A 26,359-nucleotide genomic window follows, 5' to 3' on the forward strand; every position below is an offset into this window, starting at 1 on the left:
TCACCCTGTGCCCAGAAAAGTTCCTGGCAAAGCTGCTCTTGAGTTTGCCAGAGCAAGTTTAAAAATCTGATTGATGCTCTTGTGTTGATGGAAAGTTTCCTGTGACAGGGATCTTGGATCAGACTCTGATTTGGGACCAACATTATGCTCTATGATTTTTGAACAGATTTTCAAGGTGCCATGGAAAGATATAGGTAAAAATATAAATATGTGTGTGATGTCTGTGTATCAATTTGCCATTACATTTTTTATTCATTCTCTTTAGTTGAAGAATTCCCATTTTCCATTACAAACCCCACATCGGTCCAAGGCCCTGAATAAGCCACAATTTGCCCTGTGGTGTGACAGTGCCAAGTTTTCTCTGTCATACAACCAGGAAGGACTAGAAAGAGCTTTTAAAATTGTTTTAGAGAAAAGGACTTGCTTAGTGATGGAACATGTCAGGGTGACAATTCTTCTAGTGGAAGGTGTCCCTGTCCCTGGCAGAGAGGTTGGAAATAGATGACTTTTAAAGTCCCTTCCAACCCAGGCCATTCCATTATTCCTTGCAGATTCCATGATTCTTTAATTTTGGCCTTTTGAAGAAAAAAAAGAAAGAAAGAAAAAAAAAAGCTCTTTCAGAATGTTTTAAACAAGTTTTTATTACTCCCCCTGAGCTGAATCATGTTGGGCTCATGGTAGCTAAAGTGCTTGGCAGCTTTACAAAACCAGCCCTAATATAAAAAATACCCAGTCTTTAAAACATATGTAAAATAGCTTTTCTGCAACATTTGTGGCACATAAAGTACCAAATACATGTTGGTGAGTGTGATATAAAGCTTTTATTGCCATTCATTTGGGATGACCCACATAACTCACTCATGATATGCTAATAAAACTGTTCACTCTGTCTCCTTATAAAAACACACATATAAAGATCACTAAACTGTGGTGTAGCTTTGTGCTAACTTCTTAAGAAGTGCTGCAAGTTGCATTTATCACCTGTCCCAAATTGCTTTATCTGCTTTCTGCCCAGTTATCAAAGTCTAAAATGCCCAGGAACAGCAGTTTGCAAAATAAGTTTTCTTGAGAAATAACTTTTTTGAAAGTTCTCAAAATGGTGCTGGCTGGAGGCCCAGAGCCATCAATATTCTGTCTGGTACCAGTGACAGCTTTAAGGACCAATATCTTTCAACCTGCCAAAACTGAGAACTGAAATGTTGTGTCATTAAAAGGAAGAGGTTTTCAGTTTTCCAAAATGATAACACGCCATCACCTTAATCTGAGAAATCTGTACTTTACAAGGGAATATTTCTGAGCTTTCCATCTTTTAATACTTTGCTAATTGAGGAACAAAGATTTCCTGGTGGAAGTGTGAAAAACATTATTTAAAAACAATGCAAAAGGAACATTTTCTGTAAGTCCAGATGTGATCTGACTGCAAGCTCTCCAAGACAGGGATTTGGCATGCCTGGTTAACAATCTTAGATGCAGCCATTTTGGGAATAGTAAATATTTGCATTAAATTTACTAACAGACAAAATTTTCTGACATGTCTGTGCTGAAGCACCTTTGAAGACATAGCATACCATAGGGAGTAAGAGAGAGAGAAAAAGAAAGAATATATGTATTTATATAATTTAAAGTTATAGAACATGCTGAAGTCAACAAGGTTAATGACATGATGAAATTAAGGCACTTTCTCAAGCTTTTGCTGAGTCAGGGCCTGTATGCATGGCCAGGCCTAGAGTAAAACACTTGCAATGGGAGCAGTAGTTGGCAGACACTCTCCTTTAAGAGGGAATTATTTCCCCTGTGTGTTGGAATATTCCTCCAAGTGCTGCTGGCTTTGCTGGGATGCTTTGTTCTCTTTCCCAACTGAGCTCCCATGCTCGCACACAGGAGCAGTAGCACAGCTGGAAGTGGATTAGAGCAATCTGGCAGCAGCAGTCCTGGGAGGAATTAAGCGCCTTGCTGCTGGAATGGGAAGCCTAAATTGCATTATTATTTAGAATTGAGTTTTAACTTCATTGCTCTATGGTTTTACCCTGGTGGATGGTTCCCTTTGTTGTGACAGACTTGGTGTATCTTAAATGTGTTCCCCGCAGCAAAGACATAGATGAAGTTATGACCTTGCTCAGTTCAGTGTCCAAATCTTATATAACCAAATATTTGGGTTTAAACACCCGACTGGTCTTGATGTCCTGACAGGATTGTTCACGGGTTTACATTTAGCCATTGCAAGCTATCACATGGTAGTGATATCACATGGTAGTGACTGGCTCCTGGAAGTCAGTTTGCAAAACTTTTGATGACTTCAAAGGGAAAAGAATTCGCCCAGATTCTGTTTTTCCCTAAACAGATTTTTAAAGACTTTTTTCAATAATTATTTTTTTAATGCACAAAAATGTTCTTCATAAGAGGGAAAAGAAGAACGAGATGTAAATGAAAATCAATGTTGCTAAGCTTCTTTATTAGATATTTCTTAAGTTATTGACTTTCAGCTTGAAAACACTGTGAGAAACTATGTGACAAAATGGGAATTAGGATATTTTTACAAGAATTGTTTCTGGTTTTTGTGATTGCAGAAAAAGGTAATCTGAATTTCATGGACTTTCAGGCCAGAAGAATCTTTGTGTTATTAACTCTTATCTCCTACAAATCACATCCCAATGAGTTTTGCCCATTGAGCAAACATGTTAATATTCCATCCTTAGAAGGATTTGGTTTGATTGAGCAGAAACTGAAGTCTTCTTGGTGCACTGATGTCTTTGGTCTTTGAGGCTTTTTTCCAGTCCTTGAGTACTGTCTTACTGTTTTCCTTTGACCTCTTGCTGGAATTCCCAGTGTCTTTTTCCTTTTTTTAATTGGGGACACCAGAACTGGGAAAAATGTTTTTAATACTTGCCACAACAGCTCAGTTGCAACAGAGGCAGTGTGACCTCCCTACTAATTCTTGGATTGTTTTCATACATCCAGACTTAATTATAACTGATTTTGCTTCTGCTCCTTTCAGGGAGGTTGAGGCATAATCATGATGATCCCTAAATCATTTAAAGGGGCTTGAACCTTGAAAAAAATCTCAAAAGCAGACAAACAATGGGAAAGAATTAAGATGTGACTGAAATCTCATAATCTCATGGCTTTTTCTGTCTCAGTAACAATTTTTGAACTCAAAAATTCTGGAAAATTGAACACAGAAAATTCTTGAAATTCTAAATAAATTTGTTTGAGACTGAGATTTTTCCAAGTGAATTAAGGGATTTGGGTACTTAATAGCTTTAAAATTTCATCCTCAGGTGCTACTAGCTAGGCATTGCTTTGTCACCCTCTCATGTGTCTTCACTGATGCTAAAATTAAATAACATAGTTGAAAACAGTGGAATGCAGTTGGGATTACCCTGGTGTAAACAGAAGCAGACTTTATTCTTCTGCCTGCCTGGAATTGGAAGAAATTAGTATTAAAGATTCAGACACCAACAGCCTGTACAGGAACAAATTTCTTCACTTAAGTCTAGGAACACAAGAGGTCCCCAGAGCACTGCTGCTAAAGCCCAGCTGCACTCACTACCAGAATCTCACTTTTCTCTCACTTGAACGCAGATACATTAAGTTAGTTTTCCTTTGTTAGTCCCAGAATAGTCTTATTTGCTCTTCAGTAGTAAAACAAAAGTTTAAACTCTGAGTGAACACTCTTAAAAATCGGGGTAGCAATGGGATAACCTCATACTATAAAATAATGTGTGTTTAAAATCTGCAGGGCTTTATTTTATTTTTTTTTATTTTCCAAATTCCTGTTGCAAATCAGCTGCTGCTTGTCTGCAGTTGCTTTAGGGACACCTGCACAAGACTAACGTGGCAGAGGTCAGGATTAGGCCCTTGGGGACGTGCCCTAGAAATGATTCTTGTCACTTACGTGCTGCTACAGGGTCACGATGATTTGTGAAACACAAGTTCGGTGCTGTTCTTCCTGGGGCACTTGTAGGCCAGTAGTTTTACATTCACTTGCTTCCTGCCCTCAGGGTCACTGGGACTCCTAAGAGACTTGAGAATGAAGCTTTCCTTTGGTGTCATTTGAACACCTGGGTTTTCTTCTTAAAAAAAACAGCATTTGAAGTGCTCTGAAAGCATTCTTCATGATAATGTTACAAGAATTCCATTTACTTCTTGCCTCCAATGTAACAATGGATAAGAAAAGAGAGGGAGGAAACCTGAGTTTTCAGTAAAAAAATAGAAACAAGTCAAAACAATCTTTCTAGATGATTGAAAAACATGTCTAACTTACTATTTAAGGTGTTATTGATTCACCTGCTTCGCTAGGTTTAACTTGGGAGTAGGACAGATGGTATCACAAAAACAGAAAGATGCCAAGATGCCTCTTCTTTTTGTTTTATGTACTATCACATGAAACCTGAAATATATTTCCACAGCTGGTGCAGCTGCTTTACTAATGTAAAGTTTATAGCCAAAGAGTATTTTTATATTGTATATAGGAGGTGGCAATGCAAATGATTTAATTTTTTTTTTACAAGGCCATATAGAAAACTTGAGAAGATCCTTAAGTCTCCTTAATCCAGGTAACCTCTTAATCCTTGGATGTCGTGGTTTGAAAGGAAATGAAGTTTTTTGTGATGGTGTGGGCAATCCAATCAGTGTTCAGATTTAATATTGGCACCTGGTTTGTCCACTGAGGGTAGGATACGCCTCTGAGAACACAGGGGTTAAAAGCTGTGATCTCCCAAGGGAACTTCCTCTTGGAGTCCCGCTGGAGAGTGAGTAGACCCCCCTGCCCAGCTCCTTTGGCTGGGCAGGGGGGGGAGGGGAGCCATGTGGCCAGAGAGAGAGAGGTAGGACAGGCCTGGGCCCAAGGGTGGAGGAGAACATTGCAAGGGCTTCGGGCAGCCATCCTCCATTCCCCCCCCCCCCCCCCCCCCCCCCCCGGAGAGGAAGAGAGAGAGACAGAGCCGGTGCCTGTGGTGCTGTGATAGTGGCCCGGCGTGAAGGAGAAGGGGGGGGTGCCCAGCAGGGCAGCCAGGCGTGGGAGTTGACGAAGTAAACCGGCAGAGAGCCTGGGACTTTTAACCCCTCCAAGGAAGATGAGAACCTTGCAAACGCTGAGTCCTCCTGAAGTTGATGAGATTGAGAAGATGTTGAGATTGAGAAGATGTTGAGGAAAATTCTAGGTGGGAGGAGATGATGAAGTGGCTTTGGGCTGGACTTTTCTTGTGTAGCCACAGCAGAACCACGGGTGTTTCTGTGCCACAGAGACTGCGTTCTAGGGGGAGGCGATGGCTCAGAGCCAAGAGAGTGCAGTGATGTGGAGGAGTGAACAGAGACGACGGGTGAGGAGGGTGTGGTGGTGCCCTCCACTTCGAAGAAGAGAAGAAGAAGAAGACGATCTCTGTTCAAGAGACCCCTCGGCCCCAGGGGGTGAAATTTGGGGGGGACAAGTGTCCCAGAAGGAGAAGGACTGTGCTCCCTTTGGAACTGGTCAAGTATCCTTAAAATGAAAAACCCCAGAAGCAGCTCTGATCCATGTGCAGTGGTGAGAGCACTGGACATGGAAGGCGTGTGGCGCAAGAGGGACTTCTCTCTCCTCGAGAGACTGAGAATCGATTGTCTGAAGGGTGGCAATGAAATTGGAAATTTGGTGGGGGGAGGAGGAAGAATTTTGGAAGGTTTTCATCTTATGTTCTATTGTGTTTTGTGTGTCTTCCTTTGTAGTTGTAGGTTAATAAATGCTTTTTTTTTCTCTTTTTAACCTTAAGTTGGAGCCTGCTTTGCTCTGTCTCTGATCATATCTCACAGTAGGTGCCAGGGAAGTAGGTGTTCTCATGGGGGCACTGGTATTGTGCCAGGCTTAAACCATGACATTGGATCATTTTTCTCTGTCTTAAGAAAAGGTAGCTGGGAACTGAGCTTTCAGTCTTTCTCATTCTTTTTATGGAGGTTTTGAGACATCTCTTTCAAAATATCCCAAACTTTTTGGGTGAAGCTCTAATCAATCAATCAATCAATCAATCAATCAATCAATCAATCAATCCACATCATCAGTCTGTAGATGGGGTGACAAGGGAAGAGAGGTGATAAGGGTGGGATCATCTCACCTAAATCTGTCTAAAAGTTATATATTAGTCATTCAAAAGTCCTGGTTTATTTCTGATCAATGGAGAGAGACATTTCTAAAAGGCATTTTGATTTTTCTTAAAATATGAGCCTTAAGTTGGGAGAATTTCCTTTGGAGGTGCCTTTCTCTCATTGCTACCTGAATAATTAGGTCAGACTAATTGCCTAACAACGGGAAATCAGGCGAGGGAAATCATACCCATAAGCAAATCAACAGATTTTTGATGTGTCCAGGTTTCTGAGGGTGCTTGGGTATCCCTAAGATGTGTCAGCTCCATGTTCCTCTGAGTTCTGAGGGAAGCGTTCCTGGTGCTTAGCACCTCCATTTCTCTCACTGCACATACACAGAACAACATATATGTGCCTACATGTATGGAAAATGCGTCCCTGTTTATGCCTGGCTCAGACAATGTCTGAAAGGTGATTTATGAGCAGAGTTGTGTGGCTGTTTCCATGTGTGCCCCTGTGTTTTTGTGACTCACCCCATTCCTGGTGTTTTCTCACCCCAGCACTGACTGGGAGTAAAAAAATCCCTTTTTAAGTCCCAGCTCTGACTTATCTGGAGGATGAACATGAGCCCCTGTCCCCTAAAACAACCCCAAACCAGGAAAAAGTGGATTTGAGGAGTAAGAGACACTAATTTATTTCTCTTCTGTGTGCACAAGGTATTTGTTGATTCATTAAGTGGGCAGAGACAGAGAGATCACAGCTTTTTCACAAGGCTGTGTGGGTATTCACCTTTGTTGTGGGAACATGCACAAGTCTCTTTTCCAGTGAATATTGAATTATTTATCTGGAGTGGAGCATCTTTAATAGGAGAGCTGAATCACTCCAGAAACTCCCTTTGGCTCAGACTTAGGCATCTAAATGCCTTGGATGCATGGGAGCACACAACCTTCACCCTCCTCTGCATTTCCAATGGCTCTCTCAGTGACCTCCCACTCATTTGCTGCTCAGAGCTGGGGTTTTTATGAGGCAGAAACATGTCTGGAAAGGATGCTGCAGTGCTCAAATGGGCAATGTATTTACCCTATGGGGAGTAAACCCTAATATTTAAATGACTTTTAAAAAAATTGGAGGTATTATCCTAGCTCACTTGGGTGAACTGTGAAATTATATTCAAAGGGTAGGATTCATCTCGCCTGACTTCACCTCCCTGAAAGTGAGGTGTCTAGTCTGAGCTAGTCCTTTAGGTTTCATCTGTAATTCACACAGCAAGAAGGGCATGTGTGCAGTGAGTCACCCTGATCTGAATCAGGTGTCTCAGGCAGTTGGATGGAATTACCCTCTGGAGATGCTCAGTCCCTCTGAGCAGAGAGGGAGCCTACAGAACCAGCTTAGACAAGGCACCCAGCTCTTAAATGGCTGAACAGAAGTCAAGGCAGAACTCACATCTCAAGGGTTTTATTGAAATCAGAGGGGGGAAGGTAAACTGTTCAATGTGGAGTACAGAGTCATGTGTATTGCAGTTACAGCTCCTCCTTGGAGAAGAATTAATCTATACAGATTACAGTTACAATACTCTGTTGAGCCAGCCTGGAAAACACACACACAAAAAGGGGCAGGATGGACAAAAAAGAGAGTGAAAATATGAATCCTTGGTTTTTAATCAGACTGTCAGACTAGTGGAATGATATTATTTTCTTACCTTAAATTGCTGTTTCTTAGCTTGTTCCTTTCTCCTACCAGAAAACAGTATTAGGTCTCGTGTAATATCAAACTGTGAATCTGGAAGTGATCAGGAAAGGTGGTTTGTTTTTTTAAAGGAAAAATAAATCTCAGATGGTTTGATTGAGACTGTGAATATTTATGTACTGTTCCCCCTTTTCCCTCATTGGTATTTCACCAAGTTCATTTGCGTGTGTTACAGGATAAATCTTACAGGAGGGCAATGGAAGAAAGCAGTAAAAAGGGAAAACATCAATCAGTGATCCAGGGTAGCAGCAGGAATTGTTCATTTTTGTACATGGATCATGGTTTGTTGTACTTGCCTGGGCTTGACAATTAAGAACCTTGCAGTTGTGCTGAGATCAGCCTCAGGTAGTTTCAGATGTTGTCTACATAAGACAAGATGTTGCTGGGCTTCAGTCACTGAAGCCTTGTTGTCACAGGGATAATCACTTAGAAAGAAGGCCACACATATTTGTCCTTCACTTGGAGAAAATATTTTGTGACAAAAGGTTTACTTAATAAAAATGCCATGGGTGGTGTGAGTAACCTGATTTATTGGCAGATGTGGATGGAATTTTGTGAATAATAACTTGCTTTGGAAAGTAAAAGTATTTTCTCTTAAACTGTTTGAAACAGAAGGTTATTCTCCTTTTAATTTGGAAATAGTATGTTAATTTTGAAAATTGTCACCATTTACAAAGTGATGCCAAAATTATTGGATGTCTAGGCAAGACTTACTTAACCAGCTATCCCCAAACATGACTTCCTTGGTTTTGTGTTTGTTTAGAAATCTTGCAATTTTTTTTGCCTAAAGTTTGTTTAAAAAATTTAACTATTTTTAAAAAATAATTTAAAAAATTAAATATTTTTGCTCTCTTTTCACATAAATCAAATAGTTTTATGTTCAGTTTGCTTAAAAATCTATTGTTCTTAGTACTCTGATTGTGCCCTCTATGCTTTGAATCTTTTTCCATAATAACTATCAGGTGAAATCCTTATCCTGCAAGAGGTTCCACACAAGCACATAAAAAAGGAATCATCTCACCACATTTTAGCTATTTTAAATTTAGGTAGCCAGTCTGCCTGTGAGAGAGAGTGAGAGAGATAGAGAAAGTGAGATTGAGGCTTCTCTGGTGGTAATTCAGCTTTTCCGAGGCTATTTTAAGATGGAATGATTTGCCTTCCAGTGGCTCGTTCAGGCCACAGAGATTGGTGTTTATGTGCTTTGTCTGCTTTGCTATTTCTCCTTGTCCCAACATTAAACAAGGAAGGAAATATTTGGAGTTCAAGGAAAGGGAAAAAGAGTCCTCGCCTGACCTCTGCAAATGCTGTGGGTGTGGGCAGTCTGAATCAGTTTTACTTTTTCCAATCCATTTTTTTTTACTACTTTCGAGTTACTTTCCATTTTGCTTCAGCCTTATTTGACCCACAGAAAACAGGGATGGAAACGACTGATGACGCTGGAAGTTTTATGGCTGGTGTTATTTCAGGGGTCAGATTAACTGATTAAAATAGTCTCTTTTGGCTTTGAAAGCTTCTGGAGAAATCCTAATCCCACTGAAGGCAACAGCAAAACTTCCATGAGCTTCAGGGTGGCCAAAATTTCACCCTGAGTACCTATAAATGTATCTTTGTCATCTGGCCCTCTCCTTGACTTGCAGGATTGCTCCATGCATTACATTTTCCAATGTTTTGTTCAGATGTAGTATAAGTACTTCAAGGCACAAGAGTTTCTCTCCATCCCCTGGAAATAGTTGCACAGGCTAATAGTTTAAGGAAGTTTTTGCTTGAAGAGTTGAGTAACAGAGCCAAAGTCTGTTCTTGGTTGAACTGGAGTAAATATGGAATAGCTTGTTGACAATGCAGTTACTCCTCTTTTATGTCAGTGTAACTGAGAGCACAGTTTTGCCCATTATTAACTTTTGTTACATTATTTGTATTTCTGTGCATGTCAGAATTTGTTAATCTCATTGTTCAACATCAAGTAACCTTCTGCTGAAAACAGAACATCAATGTGAATTAGGTATCATCAGCTGAATTGAACCTCACCCTGTGCATTTGACAGATGGTAATACATTCATTAAGTGTTCTGTGGTTGCTTTGAGGTTGGAAAGTGCTATTTTTCTGGCTTCTAACTCAGAATTCTTAAGCAAAGTTGTTTAAAATCCTAGTTTTTAAGGGACAAGAAAAAAATCACAAAAAGCTCACAAGGGTTTTTTTACTAATATTATTATTTATTATTGGTGGGATGACAGGGCAGGACTGTCATTGCTAGAAATTGTCTTTGGCTGCATAAGTAGCCCAGAATGAAGTAGAGGAGGCTGAGAGAGATGGTTCCACCATGGATTTTGATTATACATGAGTAGAATTTCTTGGAATTCAAGGTTATATTAAATATATCCCAGTGAAGGCAATATGATGCTGGTGCCTTTGTGCTTGGTGATTCCACTGTCCAGAAAAATGGTTTCCAAGAGTTCAGACATTTCAGCTGTTGCATGGATAAGCTGATGACCGGGCTCTTCTCAGAGCTGATCACATTTGGGATCTTTAAGTTCCTAATGAAAGTCTGCAGGGTGGGGAAGCAGTTGGAGGTAGAAATTTCAAAAGCAGCCCAGAGCCACATACTCAGCCCTGGCTCTACTTGGTGTTGTAATGTTGAATCCTCCACCCTGACATTACCAAGACAATGCAAGGGTATGATTAGACACTTCAGGAGAAGTTCTCCACACAGCTCATTTAGGGGTCACCAAAGCCAAGTGTAGAAGAGAAAACTCCACTGAACAGAGAGGAAGCTCTCAGGGTGTTTAATTCAAACCTATTCTTTTAATTTTACTCATTCAGGGAAGATTAATCCCACCCATTAGCTGTTATCAGCAAAGCTATTTAGTTCTTTAATGATGTTTCCCAGAGGACAAGTTGCCAAGGGAATTAGGTGCTTAGCCACTTCTGAAATTCACTGTGGGTGGTACTCTCACAAATGGGGAATTAGTAACTTTTTAGATCTTCACATCTTTTTAAATGTCTTCATCCAGTCTGGTGCTGACTGGTTTTCACATGGCCCCTGCCTTGGTGAGTGCATCCTCTCCCCTGTGTTCTCAGTGGAGACAATGTAGAGAGTCACCCAGCTTTTCATGAAATAGCCATAGTATGGGAAGTTTGGAATTAAGTCCAAATTTAAGGAATTATTCCAAGCTGAGTTTGATCAGTGATGTGAACCCAGACAGTTCTTTCCTCAGGAAGAGTCCCAGGACATTCAGAGCTGTGGGCTATTCTGAAGAGGTCATTTCCTGGTCTCCATTCACAATTTTTCACCTTTCACATAATGCATAAATATCTACCAGGCAAGAGAGAAAAATAGATTCTTTTACACATTCTCCTACTTTGAGTGGGGATTTCCCTGAGTACTTTCTCAAGGAACATAAGATTTCAAATCCTAGAGATAGATCTGAGTGTGTTAGGGCACCTAGAAAGTAGGATTTGCAACATGGATATTTGAATATGGATTTAAAAAAATGCCTTGGAAATCATCAACAGGCCTTAAAAATCTGTCTCTGTGCACCTAAAATCCATTTGATGTGGCAATGTTTTGATTTTAATTCTCTTAGTTTTTCAATTTTTTTTCACTATTTAATTGGAAGGAGAGCAGTTCTCTCTTATTCACCATTTTCCTATTTTCCAGACTGTTCTGAGAACTTTACTAGGATCTAAGATCAAGTTTACTATGAAGAGTTTTGGTTAAAAAAATGGGGCCATTGGTGTCACAAGTAGTTGTTCAGTTCTTGTCTGTCAGGATATAAGATGGTCCTGACCTTGTGGTGATTTCAGTGTGAGGTGTCAGCATCCTGTGGGCTCCAGCAGAGCCTGTGAATTAGGTCACAGATGTATTGAGCCCTGAACATACACACTTATTTCTGGCCTAAAGCTGCTGTATGCAAGAGCCAACTATGAATTCAGACAGTTGTTTTTCTTGCTGTCACAAACAGGCTGCACTCCAGGCATTGTTTTTGGGACAGCCATGACGCACTTTGATAGAGCAATAAGAGCAAAAAACAACCCCAAAACCTAATAAGTTCCAGAAGAGTTACATAAACACACTTCACCTGCTGCTGCTGTCTCTGTGCACACACCTGACTGACCCCATGGGCTGCACAAAGCATCAAACATCCTCCTGACACTGGAATATTGCTCAGATGACTTGGAGAACCAACAATCCTGCTGGGTGAAGGGAATACTGCAAAGTGGTCAGTGTTAAGCCAGTTCTCTAAAACCCAGATGAACAAAACTGAATGAAATCACAGTAATTCAAGTCCACTGTCTCTGCATGAACACACTGTAAGAGGACACAGTCTGAGGCTGACCAAGCGAAGCAGAGCTGTCTATTCAACAGGTGTTACAGGTCAAACCAAAAAGAGATTGCTAAATCCTTTGAGTGCTGCCACACTCCACAGTTCCTACCCTCCCATGGAAGTTGTGAGGCAGGACAGCTGCAGGCGATTAAAGGCACCACTGCCAGCATCTGACAGCAGAATGTCAGTGTCAAAATTCAATTTGAATTGATTAAATGTAGGATGGCAACACTTTTGTTTTATGCGTGGCAGCACTTCAGTCGCTTTAGATGCTCTGCTTTCAGAAATAAAATTCCTTCCCTCCCTGCTATGTTTGTGGGGGTGTTTTCAGTTGGATTGCAGTCATTTCTCCAGTCAATCAATTAAGCCAGGGTTTGCCACTGTGTCTCAGAGTCAGCCACAAAAGAGCTGGTATGGTTCCCTGGTACTGGGCCAAGAGACTTCAGTGGGAGCAAGGCATCAAGTGGCTTAATCTGACTTCCACTGCTGGCACAGGTTTAATGGATGTTAGGGCAGCAGGGAAATCATGTTCTGTGGTGTTCAGCTCCTGCTCTCTCAGTGGCCCTGGATGAGCTGCCTTTCTCCCTGTGCCAAAGCACAAGGGCAGCTGACAGCAGAGCTTGTGGCGTTACCTGTGCCAGCAAGGCTCTCTGTGAAAGGTGATTGCTGCAGCCCTTTTGAGTGCCTTTTGTGGTCCATAAATATATTTACGGCCATAGAATTGTAGAAGGTTTGGGTTGGAAAAGACCTTAAAAACCATCTAGTTGCAAACCCCCTGCCTTGGACACCTCCCACTATCCCGGGCTGCTCCAAGCCCTGTCCACTCTGGCCTTGAACATTGCCAGGGATGGAGCCACAGCTTCTCTGGGTAACCATAAAGAATTTCGTGCATATAATTAACCAAATTTCTTCTCTTTCAGTTTGAACCCATCAGTCCTTGTCCTTATCTCCATAGGCCTTGTAGTGCTGTACCACCTGAGTAACTCTCCCCTAAGTTCAGCGGCAGTAAGTTACCCAAAGATATAGGATTTTACAGTGTTAGACCATTAATAATGACTCCAGGCCACATCTGCAGCAAGTATAAATCACTGCAGGTAATTTTCACCAGCTGAAATTCTGGCCTTAAGCCCATGTTGTTATTTTTTCACATTGTAAATTCTTGCTGTTTCTTATTTGTGTTGCTTTAGCACTTTGGGGCACTTGTGGGGGACCAGGACTCCATCATGCTTTTCACCCTTCAGACAGAAACACGAAAGACCCTTCTTTGCCCCGAGTGTTTGCAGATTGAGTAATGCACAAACCTGCACAGAGTTATCCAGCTTTTTATAAGTGCAAATTGCACTTGCAATTGCAAGCAAGCTTTCCTATTGTCCTGACAGCGAAGCATAAAAACACAAACGCCTTGCTTGGGTGAAAAATTTGCACTCTGCTGTAGAGGTCAAGACGGCATTTGAACATTGGAATTTGTTGGAGCCAGCAGCAGTGTGGGATATGGTCTTCAGTAACTGAATGAAGAGGTCTGGACTTTCCTCTCCATTGCAAGACTTTTTGAGATCTCTCAAAAAGAGCATTTGCACCTAAGTTGAACCAGAGTTAAATGGGAATTTTAACACTGGCTAATATCTCATCTCATTTGTAGCGTATCTTTCAGCTCTATGGAGCTCTGGTTAGCATCTTTGGAAATACTGCTATTGCCTTTAATTACTCTGCAAGGGTGTTGAAAGAAGTAAAATTAGGACTTGATAGAGCTGAAGTAATGCTAGAAAATTCTGCTTCATTGCAGTCCTATGCAGCTGGTTAGAAAAATGAAGGAGCAGTGTACAGGGTTTCAGTCCCTGTGTGATGGCTTCAACAGACCAGAAGAATATTGTAGGCAATTTGTGTTTTTTTTGGTGTATCATCTTGTCAAGCTGTTTTTTCCTTCTGTCACCTCTTTCACTGCTTTTTGTTGTTTGTCAGGAGAAGACATGGTACAGAAAGGTCCCTGTGTCCCTTTTCCCACTGCATTATGAGCTTTATCCTCAGACAGATGTACTTTGCTGGGATACTTTTCCATGGGATTGTGTCAGCTTTGGAGCACAAATTAACAATGAATAAATTGTTTCTTGGCTTTTTTTCTTGACACTACCATAGCCATTGATAATGAGCATTTATAAACAATTTTTATCCTGCCCTAATCACTTATTCTTTGCTTTTTTTTGGCAAAGCTCTTGAAAGGGGCTTAGTAAAGGCTCTGAAGAAGCTGGATGACTACCTGAGAACTCCCCTGCCCGAGGAGATTGATGCAGACAGCACTGAAGAGGAAAAAGTGTCTAAACGCAAGTTTCTGGATGGAGATGACCTGACACTTGCTGACTGCAACCTTCTGCCCAAACTCCATGTTGTCAAGGTAAAAGGTGTTGTGAGATGGTCAAAGAAGCCTGATCTGACATGATGTGTCTTGCTCTGACAGCTGAGTGCCATAGCCAATGTTTTTGTACTCTCTGTATTTCAGCAGAGAGTCCTTGAGGACTAGAAGAGCAGTTTGAAACAGAGTTTTGCTCTTCAGTGTTTCCTATAGGCTAAATAAAGGAACTTTATACTTAGTTCATCGGAAAACTGTCCCATCACTTATTAGTTGTGAAGACAGTACTAAGTTCTAGATGTCTCTTTATTTTTACCCTGGTGCAAGTAGCAGCAGTCTTTTGTATTAATTAGTTCCTAATGCCCTTAAGAAACATGTCAAAACTTTAGTCAGTTCCCACCCATTTGTAACTTAAGAGCAGCAGTGCATCTCTTTGGGGAATTTTTATTCCATCTGTTATTTCACACAGAGAAGTTAACAAATCAAAGTCATTGCCAGGGTCTGGGATTTAAGATGTACTATGGTTGCTGGTATAATGCAAATCGTGTACATCATTTTGACTTCTAAATGTTGCATTTATTTAACTTATCAGATGACATGTTTCTTTAGAATAATGCAAGTACCTGGCAGACCTTGGTAAGCGAGTGAGCGAGGAATTAAAGCCAAGTCATGCATCTAATTTGGCTCTGTGAGCCAAAACATAAACTAAGCCTGGGAGCTGACTGCACACATGCAAAAAGAAAAAAAAATTAAGAAAGCACATAAGTCACCAGGTGAGAAATGTGATAATATCCTCACAGGTTTAGCGCTTATTCTGGCTTGTCTTCATTGGCAACGTTGGAGTCAGACAACGCAAAATGAATGTGTGGCCCCTCACTGGTTCTTGTCTCCTAGGGATGAAATGAAAGATGTAAAAAGAGAATTAAAATTTTTCTCAGACAAGCGTAGCCATAGGTTATTGCCTGAAAAGCATTTAACAGATAGAAGAAAAGGGTGAATTATTTTTTCATTTGATGGAAGATGTGTGCTGGAAATTTTAAAAATGTTAAGTTGCCCAGCAGGTTTTATTTTCCCCATAAGTGTGTGAAGCATCATGGAAGGCAGGAATGCTTAATTAAATGCAGTTTAGGACAGGATTTGGACTTGCATATACCAAGTGGATCCTGGTATATGCAAGTCCAAATTTCTGAGAACATGACTGTCGTAAGAAATCTGAGATGGAAAACCATGTGCTTTAAAAATAAAGGGGAACTCTGTGGCACATATGTGTGTAATTTATGCCCAGCAACAATTTTATACTGTCAGAAAAATTAGAGATTGGAAGCGCTCATTAAATTAGCTAATCCATCCTTTCCTATCAGATAGTTCACTCTGTCACCACAAGCTTATTCTTTATGGTATATTCCTACAGGGAAACTGAAATATCCCAATCCAGCAAGGTACTTAACCAACTAACTAGCTTTAAGTGCAGATTAATCCTATTGACTTCAATGGGGCTGTACAGGTGCTTAAAATTAAGTATGCACTTAACTATTTTCCTGAATAAGGGCCTAAGTGTTTTTAGAAATCGAAAATTTGCCTTGATAGACAATTTCCTAGTCTAACAAGTCTTGAAATAACCATTTTCTCTCTCAGTTTATCCCAATGCTCCTGTTTCTAATATATGCTAAATCATCTTGGTTTCCTAATCATGGTACCCATACCACCCTGCATTTTTCCTTTTCATGAACATGGATCCAGCCTTCCAACAGCTGTAGGTAGTTATATCCTCTGACACCATTAACCAGGAAAATGTATTACATATATTAAAATATAATACCATATATATATAAAATAATGTTAAATATAATAATTAATATGAAAATATCTTATGATAATTACTAATGCCTTTCTCTTAAGTCTGTCTTGCTCTTGATGATTCAGGCCCTGCTTATATATGGTCTCAGCTTTAAGTGATGTACTTTAGACTGGTAAAAAAAAAAAAACCCCAAAACCTCAATATGGTAAAATCAATGAACTTCAAGTACCATAAAAGTTGAAATTTGGTAACAGTAGCCAGGTTGTAACCTTAAAGTATCCTTAGGCCAAGCAGCAGCCTTGCAAGATAGGGGACACTTCTAAGGCTTTTCTGTGATAAATCCCTGATTCTCCAAACATTCCTCTCATTTGCTGTTAATTATATGACAGAAGAGAGCAAGAACCTCCCTAAGAAGGAGATGCATCCCCTGTGAGATGGGTTTTTTCAGGTGTTTTATCTTTGCTTTAGATTGTTGCAAAGAAATACCGCAACTTCGAGTTCCCGGCGGAGATGACGGGGCTGTGGCGGTACCTGAAGAACGCGTACAGCAGGGATGAGTTCACCAACACCTGTGCAGCAGACAAAGAAATCGAGCAAGCCTATGCAGATGTGGCCAAGAGGCTCAGCAAGTCCTAACTGCCCCCAGCCATGGCTCAGTATCCCCTTTTACAGACTCTGCTCCTTGTTGCCTTAAGATGTACTTTATCGTTATGCTGTCTGGTTGGCATCTTTGTGACTTCACTTGTTCCACGTATATTGGGCAGGGACAAATCTGCCTCTCCCTGGAGAAAAGGGAAGGCAGCTGTAGTGGGGGGGGTTGTGGGGGGGGGGGTTGTGGGGGTGGACACCCTTTGAAGTCTAACCCAAGATCTAGCTCAACTAGTATTATTTGCAATCAGTATTGGAAATGAGTCCGCTTGACTAGTTCCTTGTTCTGTGCTGGGGGTACATCATGACCTGCATAGTTTAGAGTTTTAAACATAGCTGAAGTTTCAGGTGGGAGAGTTAGGAACACATTGAACTGGTTCCTCTCTAGATTATTTCAAGGACGCTTTTTCCTTCAGTTCTTTTAAGATCCTTGTGGCAAGAACAAAATTTAGGAGAGAGAGAGGGGGGGAAAATAAGAGTTTGACCCTAAAGAAGAAATGCTCTTAGCAGTTATATTTAAATAAACTCTCTGAATGTATCTTCTGTCTTAGCAGGCCCAGGAGTTTATAGGGTATTTATTTTTAACTTGGCACAAGAGGGGGAAGCCTGAGTGACTATGTCAGACTTGCAGATGCTACTCTGCATAAAATTTGCATGGTGTTGTTGGATCCGAATGTATAAAGCAAGAGGGTGAAAGAGCAATTGAGCAGGCAGCCCTTGGAAGAGCAGGGCCTGTGCCAAAATGCCCAGTGGATCTGCTGGTTGGTAGAGACAGACAGACACAGCAATAACAGGGGCAGCAGATTGACTCCAGCACCCACAGAGGGAATTGGCACAGCAAACCAAACCACGCAGGATATTGTCGTCTTGACTGTATGGTTGCCAGTTCCTCTATAATTGCTATCTTGGGAAACTTGGATCAGCAGTGGGAAGCTGTCACTGCGCACGGATTCCAGGCAGGGGAAGCGCTTTCGTCGCCTTGGGCTCCAGATGGGTCACTTGCAAGTGCTCAGCATCTCACCCCAGGAGGAGTTTGCTGTGAGAGCCTCAGAGAGGGCAGGCTGGCACAGTGAGAGGCATGTTTCCAGCCAGGAATTCAGCAAGTGTGCTGGCAGAAATCCCTGCGTGGTGCCTCAATCCCACTCATCCAGGTCTTACCCATCCAGGTTCCACAATTCTGAATTAGGCATTTTTTCCCAAAAGAGATTTTTTTGCTCTGTCTGCAGTGCCTGCCTGGCACATCTACTTTACACTGGTGATTATTTGCACGTTTCTTCAGCAGATTCAGAATGACAGCTCTTTCACTTGAAACTCATGTGCTCCAGTACATACAGGAGAGCACATGGTTCGTGGGTTTCAGTTTGTGGAGGGATTTATTGCTGTTTTAAAAGATAAAATAAAGCTGAGATGTAACCTGATGTGGCTCCCTTTCTTATCAGAGCTGCTAAAGCTGCACTGATTTAAGGGGAACCCCAAGCTGGTGAGCTGTGACCAAGGGCAACCTCAGAGCAGAAATGTTTGTAATGAGAGAGCTGGGAAAGTGGAACAGCATTGAAAGCCAGGCTCTGCAGTGTGATGCTGATGACAATCTGAAACCATCCTTTTGCTTTAGTGGGATAATTCCACTTTTCACACTGACCCAGCTGGGAGCAGAATGTAGCTCATTGACTGAAGAGAGTTTGTGGTTGACTATTGTTTCACATGCAATGGTCAATTTGTTCTGAACTTTCAAAACCTTGGAAGAAAATCCATGAACTCCAAAGTCTTCTCCTGGAATGGGCTATTTTAGCAGCGGCTAGGCTGGAAGGCAAAGGCTGGCACTCCTTAAAATATTGCTGAGAAATCAGCTAGCTCAGAGAACACTAATAGCAGCCAGAAAAATCTGATGAGATTAAAAGTGTCTGCACAAGCACATGTAGCTTGTTAAAAACATTTCTTCATGAGATTGAAATTATTGTGATATTATTTTATTTTTCTTTATTTTTAAAATTTTTGGCAATTATTTATTTATTTATTTATATTAATTGACTTGATTCTTTCTGTCTTTCTGGTTTTCGTTTTCACTCAACACTTGGGTCAGGATGGCTTGGTCAGTTTAGAAAAGTGTAATTAGCAAAGCTCTGCAAGCTTGTTCCTAGAGAAAAGTCTTCTATCTGATCAATGGTCCAGGGGCTTTTTACTCTTAGTATGATCCTGTCAGTCAACAGAAAGGACATTTTTTTCATTTGCCTTTTCCCAGGTTTGCACAGTAGCTTTTCTTAGTCACAGTTGCTTTGAACATTTGAATAAAAGACACAGAAGCAGATGCAGATTCTTTCTCTCTGCTTATTATATTTGTGTTCTAAAAGAAGACTGTCCAAACATGCAGCAGATCTCAGGCAGGTGAACCAGGATCTGCCCTGATTTCTATCTCAGAATCTTCACCATTTTGCTGAATCTCATAGTGCTGAAATTCTCTTGTATGTTTTTCATAGAAGAGGGCCAAATCACAATCAGTTGATTTCAGTGGCCTTGAATTGCATCTGTTTTTAAAAAATATATATTTAAAAATTATTTGGCTTTTATCAAAAAGAAATTATCTATAAATGCATTGAGCTTTTTCTGAGATGATTTGCATGTTCTTAAAAACTTTTAAGATTTCATAATAAAATCTAAAAGTCCCCAAGCTAATTTCCTTTCCATAAATTGCAAAAAAAAAAAAAATCCTTAAATATATTCATTTTTCACACAGTATTCCAAAATATCTAGATAAAATATAATGATGGATATGAGAAATTAGAGGAAAATGGAGCAGTTTTCAGCTACAGTGCCAGTTCTGTCTGAATTCAAGTCTCACTCTGCATCCTAACTTTGCATTTTACTCATAACTCTATTATAGACTGATCCAAGATCATGGACAGGTTCAGGCATTCCCTGACCTTTGTTTGGGTTTGAAATCCAAGCTCATGTTTTCAGATCTGTAACTTTCACTCACCTTTGTGCTTCTTGGCTTTATCCATTGCCAGAAGCAGGAAATACTGGAAATCCTACATAGAAAAGTGTTTTGCTAAGATTTTGAGCTCAGTTCTCAAGGCTCAGGATCCATCACCAATGAGATTGTAAAGGGCTCCAGACTCTGTTAGGCAGAGTATTTTTGGTGACCTTCCATTGTATTTAGAATTATAAGTAATAAATATTAATCATACAGGATTGTATATCTACATTGGCAAGGCAGCATTTCTGAAAAGAATCTAAGTGACAAGACAGACATTGCAGATTTACAATTACTTTGTTCATAAATTTTTTTGCAAGATGTAAAGAAAGACATAGTGCAGAGAGGGAAGAAGCCAACAATGTGGATTTAATCATCTGCATTTCAGAAATGCAGACCAAATGTCTGTGAAGATGTCCATTTCATCCAAACATTTCTTAGATATTTATTTCAAAGCTCCCTGCTCAGTCAATCCAACACTCCATTCATATTGGAAGGAATATTGATTTTTCTTCTATTAGCAGTGGTATGGGAGTTCTTGAGGCTCCCACAGATTAGTTACCCTTATTCTCTGTTAGAACCGTTTAAATTGCCAAGAGGTCATTTTGCAGCACAGGTAGGACTAAGGAATATCTCTTTAAAGTCTATTTAAACCAGGGCTTCTAAGAAACATTTTTTCCTATAGAAATCACATAATGATATTGCTTTGTTAGGTCTAGTGTGAAATATAGAACTACTTGTTACTCCTCTGGTTGCATCAGCTGAAAAGCCACTGCCAGGGTGAATGACGGTCTGTAGCACAAAGAAAATTGACAATCTTGTTTCCACAAGAAAGTTCAGCTCAATTGCACATACTACTTATTTAAATATATATTTATTTTATTTTAACCCCTAAACACCTTTCTCTGTCTCTTGTCTGTGCTCAAATTCAGCTCCAAGTTAGCCATAACCATTTCCTCAGTGATAAGTAGCAGGATTCTTGTGGATGGGCACAGAGGAAACTGTGTTTTAGTGTAGCCCTTCCATCTGGTGGGATGAAGCCCCCTGTCTGCATCACCTGAGTTTGGCTAATAAGCTGAGTTGAAAGTAGTGCAAAAATTTAGCCAGTGGAAATCACACTGCTGTAAAACCAGAACCACATGGAAGCATTATTTAAAAAAAATAATTGATGTTTTAAAGAAAAAAATAACCCCTAGGTCTTGTGTCTTCCTTCACGTATATTCTTTTAAGCATCAGGAAATTTGTCTTTGTGTATTGCTTTTCTAAACATATTCTTTATTCTTGAATTGTTTTTTATATTAAGAACTATTTTTCCAGTAAGATTTTGCCTTTTTGCTGAATCTTTCATCTCTTCATTAATTTTGATGTCTGCAATGACTTTGTAATTCCAGAGGAGGCAGGAAAGCTGTGAGGTTTATACTTGTTGAGAAGTTGAAGGAGGTAATGATTTTTTTTTTTTGAGAAAACAACATGAAAATAATTTTTAAAATTGTGTCTTCCCATCTGGGATCCTTTAACCAAGAGTTAAGTAACTGTTTAGTCTGGACTTTGAATTTCAGCACAGACATGAGCAAGGCAGTTGAAGGTGGCTTTGCCTGGTCGTTTCTCTCAGGTAGTAGACATGTTCCCTCTGACTCAAAGATTTCCCATTTCCTCCATTCAGGAGGGCTCTGCTGGTCTGGACACTGAGCTAGGGCAGCCCACTCAGTGCACAGCAGTGAAAAGAAGAGTCCTGGTGCCTTTTCTCCCCTTCCAGCTCACGTGCAGGGAAAGCAGAGAGCGTTAAGCTGCTTTATTTCCTTGTCCCACATTCCAAACAACACTCAGCCCCAGAAAAGCCCAGAAACCCCATCCAGTTCTGTTTTCCAAAGCTTGATATGTCTGGTTTTTAGCACATGACATAAAAGCCCAAAGAATCCTGTGTAACCCCTCAGGAATTCCCCACTCAGGACTCAGCAGCCTCTCAGAGACCACAGCAATCATCTTACTCCCCTGTTGCCCCAGCTCATTCCCTTTTCACCATTCACTGGAGGGATACAAATCCTGAAAACACTCCCAAGGACATGGCTTTTGAATATGGTGGATTTGAGCTGTGCTTATCAGCCAAACAGCTCTGAGTGGTGGCATTGTCGCAGCTCAGCAGGTCCTGTCTCTGCTGCCAAGGGGACCCATCCCCCTCTGGAGCAGCCAGAACTGCTCCACCAGTGATGGTGCAGCCATGATTGAGGGTCTGAGGGCCACCTTTTCTCCAGCCTGCCTCCCTGGCTGAAGTGTTAGAGCTCAGCTGGAGCCATGATCCAGGCTAATGAGCATTTCTAGCTTGCAGCATGTGAACAGGGACTGCTGATGTGTTTAATGTTAAACATGTGCTTGCCTGCCTGCCTGGAGAGGGGCCTAAAAGCCATGACAGAAAAGCCTATATTAATGAAGGGCATTATTATTCTCTTCCCTTTGAAATCTGGTGGCAGAATTCCCAGTGGGGGAATTCCCAATAGGAATTCCCAGTAAAGCCAAAGGTGGCATAAGCATGAAGGTGTTTCGAGTGCAGAAAGAACAGAGAACACTCAGGGAGAAGAGGAGGCAGAGGGGTATCAAGGTTCTTAGTGCAGAAGAAGGACACCAGGTGGTAACTGCAGGGACATGAGCCCTGCTGCCAGGCTCCGCTCTGGTCCCATGGGGGTTCAGAGTGGAGCAGGGCCCAGGCTATGCTGGCAGTGTAATGCCAAGGCATGTTCTGCTGTATCTCCCTGTGGTGGTATCCCACAGCACAATGATGCCTCCATTGTGTCTGCCTCACTCTTATTATGAAGTGGCTTCTCTAAAGAAAACTAAGAAGGGTGGGGGATTTTTTTTTTTAATGTATACATGGAGTAAAAACAATCCAAATATGCTTTAATGGTTCTCAACATGATACTGTCAATTCTCACCACAGGGTGGAATTTGTTGGTGGAAATTAAATTAAATTAAATTAAAACAGAAAAGCTTGGCTATTGCTAATGGGTACTACTGGGAGCCCTAAAAGCAGTTTGCAGTGTAGAACCATAACAGGAGTGAACATCCTTTAATTCCCAGAATTGCTTGGGTTTCACAGGGTCATTTTGGCCTGTTCTGCTGCACTGCTGAGAAGTTGCTCTTTCCCTGTCTCTCTAGGTCCATAAACTCTGAAGAATTTGGGAAATGGCTACAGGCACCAAATTAGTCTATTTCTTTTTCACTCTTTTTTTTTTTTTTCTCTCCTTCATTAAATTAACTACTTTAGTTTGGAAGTTAGCAATAAGTAAGTAGAATTTGCAAACAGCAGATTTCTCTACTCTGTCATTGAGAAAGATTTTAAGAGCTTTCAGGAAATTAGAGGTTATCTCCAGTTTTGGGAATAAACAGTGGTATAAAATACAAATGTAAAGGGGATTCTGATTTAATTATTGAAGCAGAAAGATTGCAGGATTTTTAAGGAGCAGGCTTAGGACTACATGAAAAGAATATTCCAGATACTGCAATAGAGGCTTCAGTTCTAGTTTCTGGTTTGGGTTTTTGGGATTTATGTTTGGTTTTTCGGTTGTGGTTTTGTTTTTTTTTTTGTTTTTTTTTTTTTTTTTAATTATCTATTGTACAACATAAAAACTATATATACATGTATACATATATATATATTCAGAGTATTTATCTGCATTATTTAATTTAATAATGCTGTGAAATTTGTTGGGATAGAAAGTGGCATAAGGAGGAAAACTTACACTTTTGAAACAGCGCTATTATTTCTGTGTCTTTGATTTGGTTCCCACTGGAATAAACAAGAACCACACCATTAGTTGTGTGGAAGCAGGATCTCAACTTCACAGACCCCGAAAGTTTGGCAGTCCCTTGGAGGGCAAGGTAATTTGGTATTTAGCAATCCGAGCCTTGCAGTGGGCACAGCGAGTTTTGAAGGCATTCAGAGCCGTCCTTGGGTGAGGGAGTGATGCTTGCAAAGGACCCCAGTGAATCCCCTGCTGTTTTAAAATGAGATTAAGCCATCATGAGATGTGGACTGGCTAACCCCAAACCAGACACGTTCGCCTGCAGCGCAGCCACTAAATTGGTCTGACATCAGGAACCGCAGCGAAGGAGCTTGGCCTCAGAAGTGAGTCAAAGCAGCATCTTTGTCACCAGTCATTTTCTATTTATAATGACACAGATCTATTTTATAATCACGGGGAGGCACAACAGGAGTGTGCTTTGTTCTGCCTAAATCGCATTTCTCGTGCGGGTGCGTTTAAACACAGCCCTTGGCCCCTTGCCCCACACCACACACACCCAGGGCGGGCAGTTCTGGCACAACAATGCACACCCTGTCGTGCTTGAATGCTCAAAGCCTCCAGTGCTGGAGCAATAAACTCCTGTTAAATGGCTTAAAAATGTTCCCTTAAGTGCACCGAGCTGCCCCGCTGCTGCCTCACTTCTCATTTCCAATGCTGTTGTGTTTCTAAGCCTTGTGTTTCAAAGAAACCAGGAGTATGTTGTGTTGTTTAGTGATGGAAATCGCTGGCCATTATTAACTGTAAGAATTTGGGATGAAAAACCCAACTCCTCAACCCAACCCTCTTTCCTGGTGTAAACCTGACAGTTTTTACTCCTGTGTTTTCAGAGGCAATGAACAAATTCACAACAGCTGCTTGGTTTGGTTCCTGGAGAACAGGTCTTCATCTGTGCAAACCCTCAGAGCTATGATGGTAACCCCTCCTTTGCTCCCTTTTGTCCTTTCTTTTATTTTTTTTAATGAAGGGTCCTGCTGTGTATTTCCTTGAAAATTATGATTTTGTTATCAGTAGATTTCTTTTTGTAACCCATTTTCAGTTCTAAAGCCTGAAGATCAAAACCAAGTAGCATAGTAAGATTTCAGGGGAGCAGAAGTGCTTTTTCCCCTCCAAATCCTACTAGTTTTCAAATCCTGACTCATCTGGAGCACAGTTCTGGTTACTTTGAGGAGGTCTGAGGTTGAAAGAGAGGAATGGGAGCCCACTGGAAGATTATAGCAGGAACCAGTCTGGGAGTCTTAATAGATATGTGGACAAGTTTCCTATCAGTGTGTGAGCAACCTGTGTCCCAACAGACCCATAGTTGCTTAGAGCTGCACTGATATTGAAAGGCAAAATTTGGGCAGTGGACCATGACATGATGATCAGACATGGTGCCTCTCAGGGCATCATACAGGCAAAAAAGAGCTCATTTGAAAGGACACTTAAATTTTTAGCTACTGGTCAAGACCTGAGTTCACATGACTGGATTTTCTCCTCCAAAATGTCAATTAACACAGAAATGACCAATGGCTTCAGGGCTCGCACCTCAAGTACTGGGCTAAAAGCAAGATCTGAAACTCATGTGGAGAAATCAGGACTTGCCTTTAAACTCAGACCTGGTAAGTTTCAAAGGAAAGTAATTTATTTGTAAACAACTATTTTATAGTGTCTGACAGTAACTGTGTATCTAGAGGTCTCCATCAGATAAGAAAGCAAGCCAGGATCCCGTCGTGTACTTGTGTTTTTCAGTCAAGGAACATCCTCTTTTAATGTGCAATTTTAGATTAGAGTGCAGCCTCTTCGGGTAGGAGCTCTGTATTTGTTCTCTGCATGTGCAGCTCTTTACATGACAGGACCCTGATTAGGGCCTTTGTGTGCTGCTCTAACCCTCCTAATCTGTAATAATAGGAAAAATAGAATTAAAATGTCATTGCAGTTCACATTTAATATTATGATTGTGAGACTCTGTCAACTGTGAATAAAATACTGTCCTTTTTGTATAATAGGTAGTATATTTTATTATTGAAGAAAGAGTTAAATTTAATTTTTAAACACAAAAAAGTATCTGCTCATTGTTTCATTGTAAGCTTTTGAATATATAAGCAAATACTTCTTTTGTATCCTTCAAATGAGTATGTGTTAAATGAAGAAAACCACCTTCCTGAATTGGAGCTGTTTATAATTATATTCCAAGAGTGATTAACACCTTTTAATTTGAATAAAAGTGGTTTATTTTCTCATTGGGTTATTGTGGAACTTTGTTTAATTTTGTTATTTTTTTTTAAACAGGCAACTTTCTTTGCCTGCAAAAAACCAAATGTGTGTTCAGAGCTTGAATACAGCTGTAATCATCCCTTACTCTAAGATTGGGATATGAGAACTGGTGGGGTTATAATACACATCTCTGAAATAATGGAGGGGTGAAATGGGGTGTGACCATGCACTATTTCTCATAGCAGAGATTATGTGCTCCTAATGAAATAATCAAGCAGCAAGTTTAAAACAATCAGAAAGAAAAGACTTTTTACACAGTGTGTAATTAAACTTTGGAGCCCTTTACTGGATGATGCTGTGCAGATCAAAATGAGCATGGGGTTCAACTTCCTGAAGAACAGATCCATAAGTGTTGTTAAACACAAAATTTTGGAAGCAATATCCAAGTCAAGAAGTCCCCAAATACCAGGGCTGAGAGAAAGTCCA

The 26,359-nt window shown here is 40.7% G+C and overlaps 1 protein-coding gene across 1 annotated transcript in view; it reads left to right on the plus strand.

Moving 5' to 3' along the window:
• CLIC5 (chloride intracellular channel 5) overlaps nt 1–16,975 on the plus strand; it is a 51,385-nt gene extending 34,410 nt beyond the window's left edge. The window contains exons 5-6 of the mRNA XM_009095954.4: nt 14,330–14,511; nt 16,733–16,975. Of these exons, the coding sequence (XP_009094202.1) occupies nt 14,330–14,511; nt 16,733–16,900 (350 nt within the window). The 3' untranslated portion in view covers nt 16,901–16,975. The remainder of the gene's footprint in view (nt 1–14,329; nt 14,512–16,732) is intronic.
• Nucleotides 16,976–26,359: the final 9,384 nt, after the last annotated feature.

Source organism: Serinus canaria, chromosome 3 (genome assembly GCF_022539315.1).
Source record: "Serinus canaria isolate serCan28SL12 chromosome 3, serCan2020, whole genome shotgun sequence".
Lineage (NCBI taxonomy): Eukaryota > Metazoa > Chordata > Aves > Passeriformes > Fringillidae > Serinus > Serinus canaria.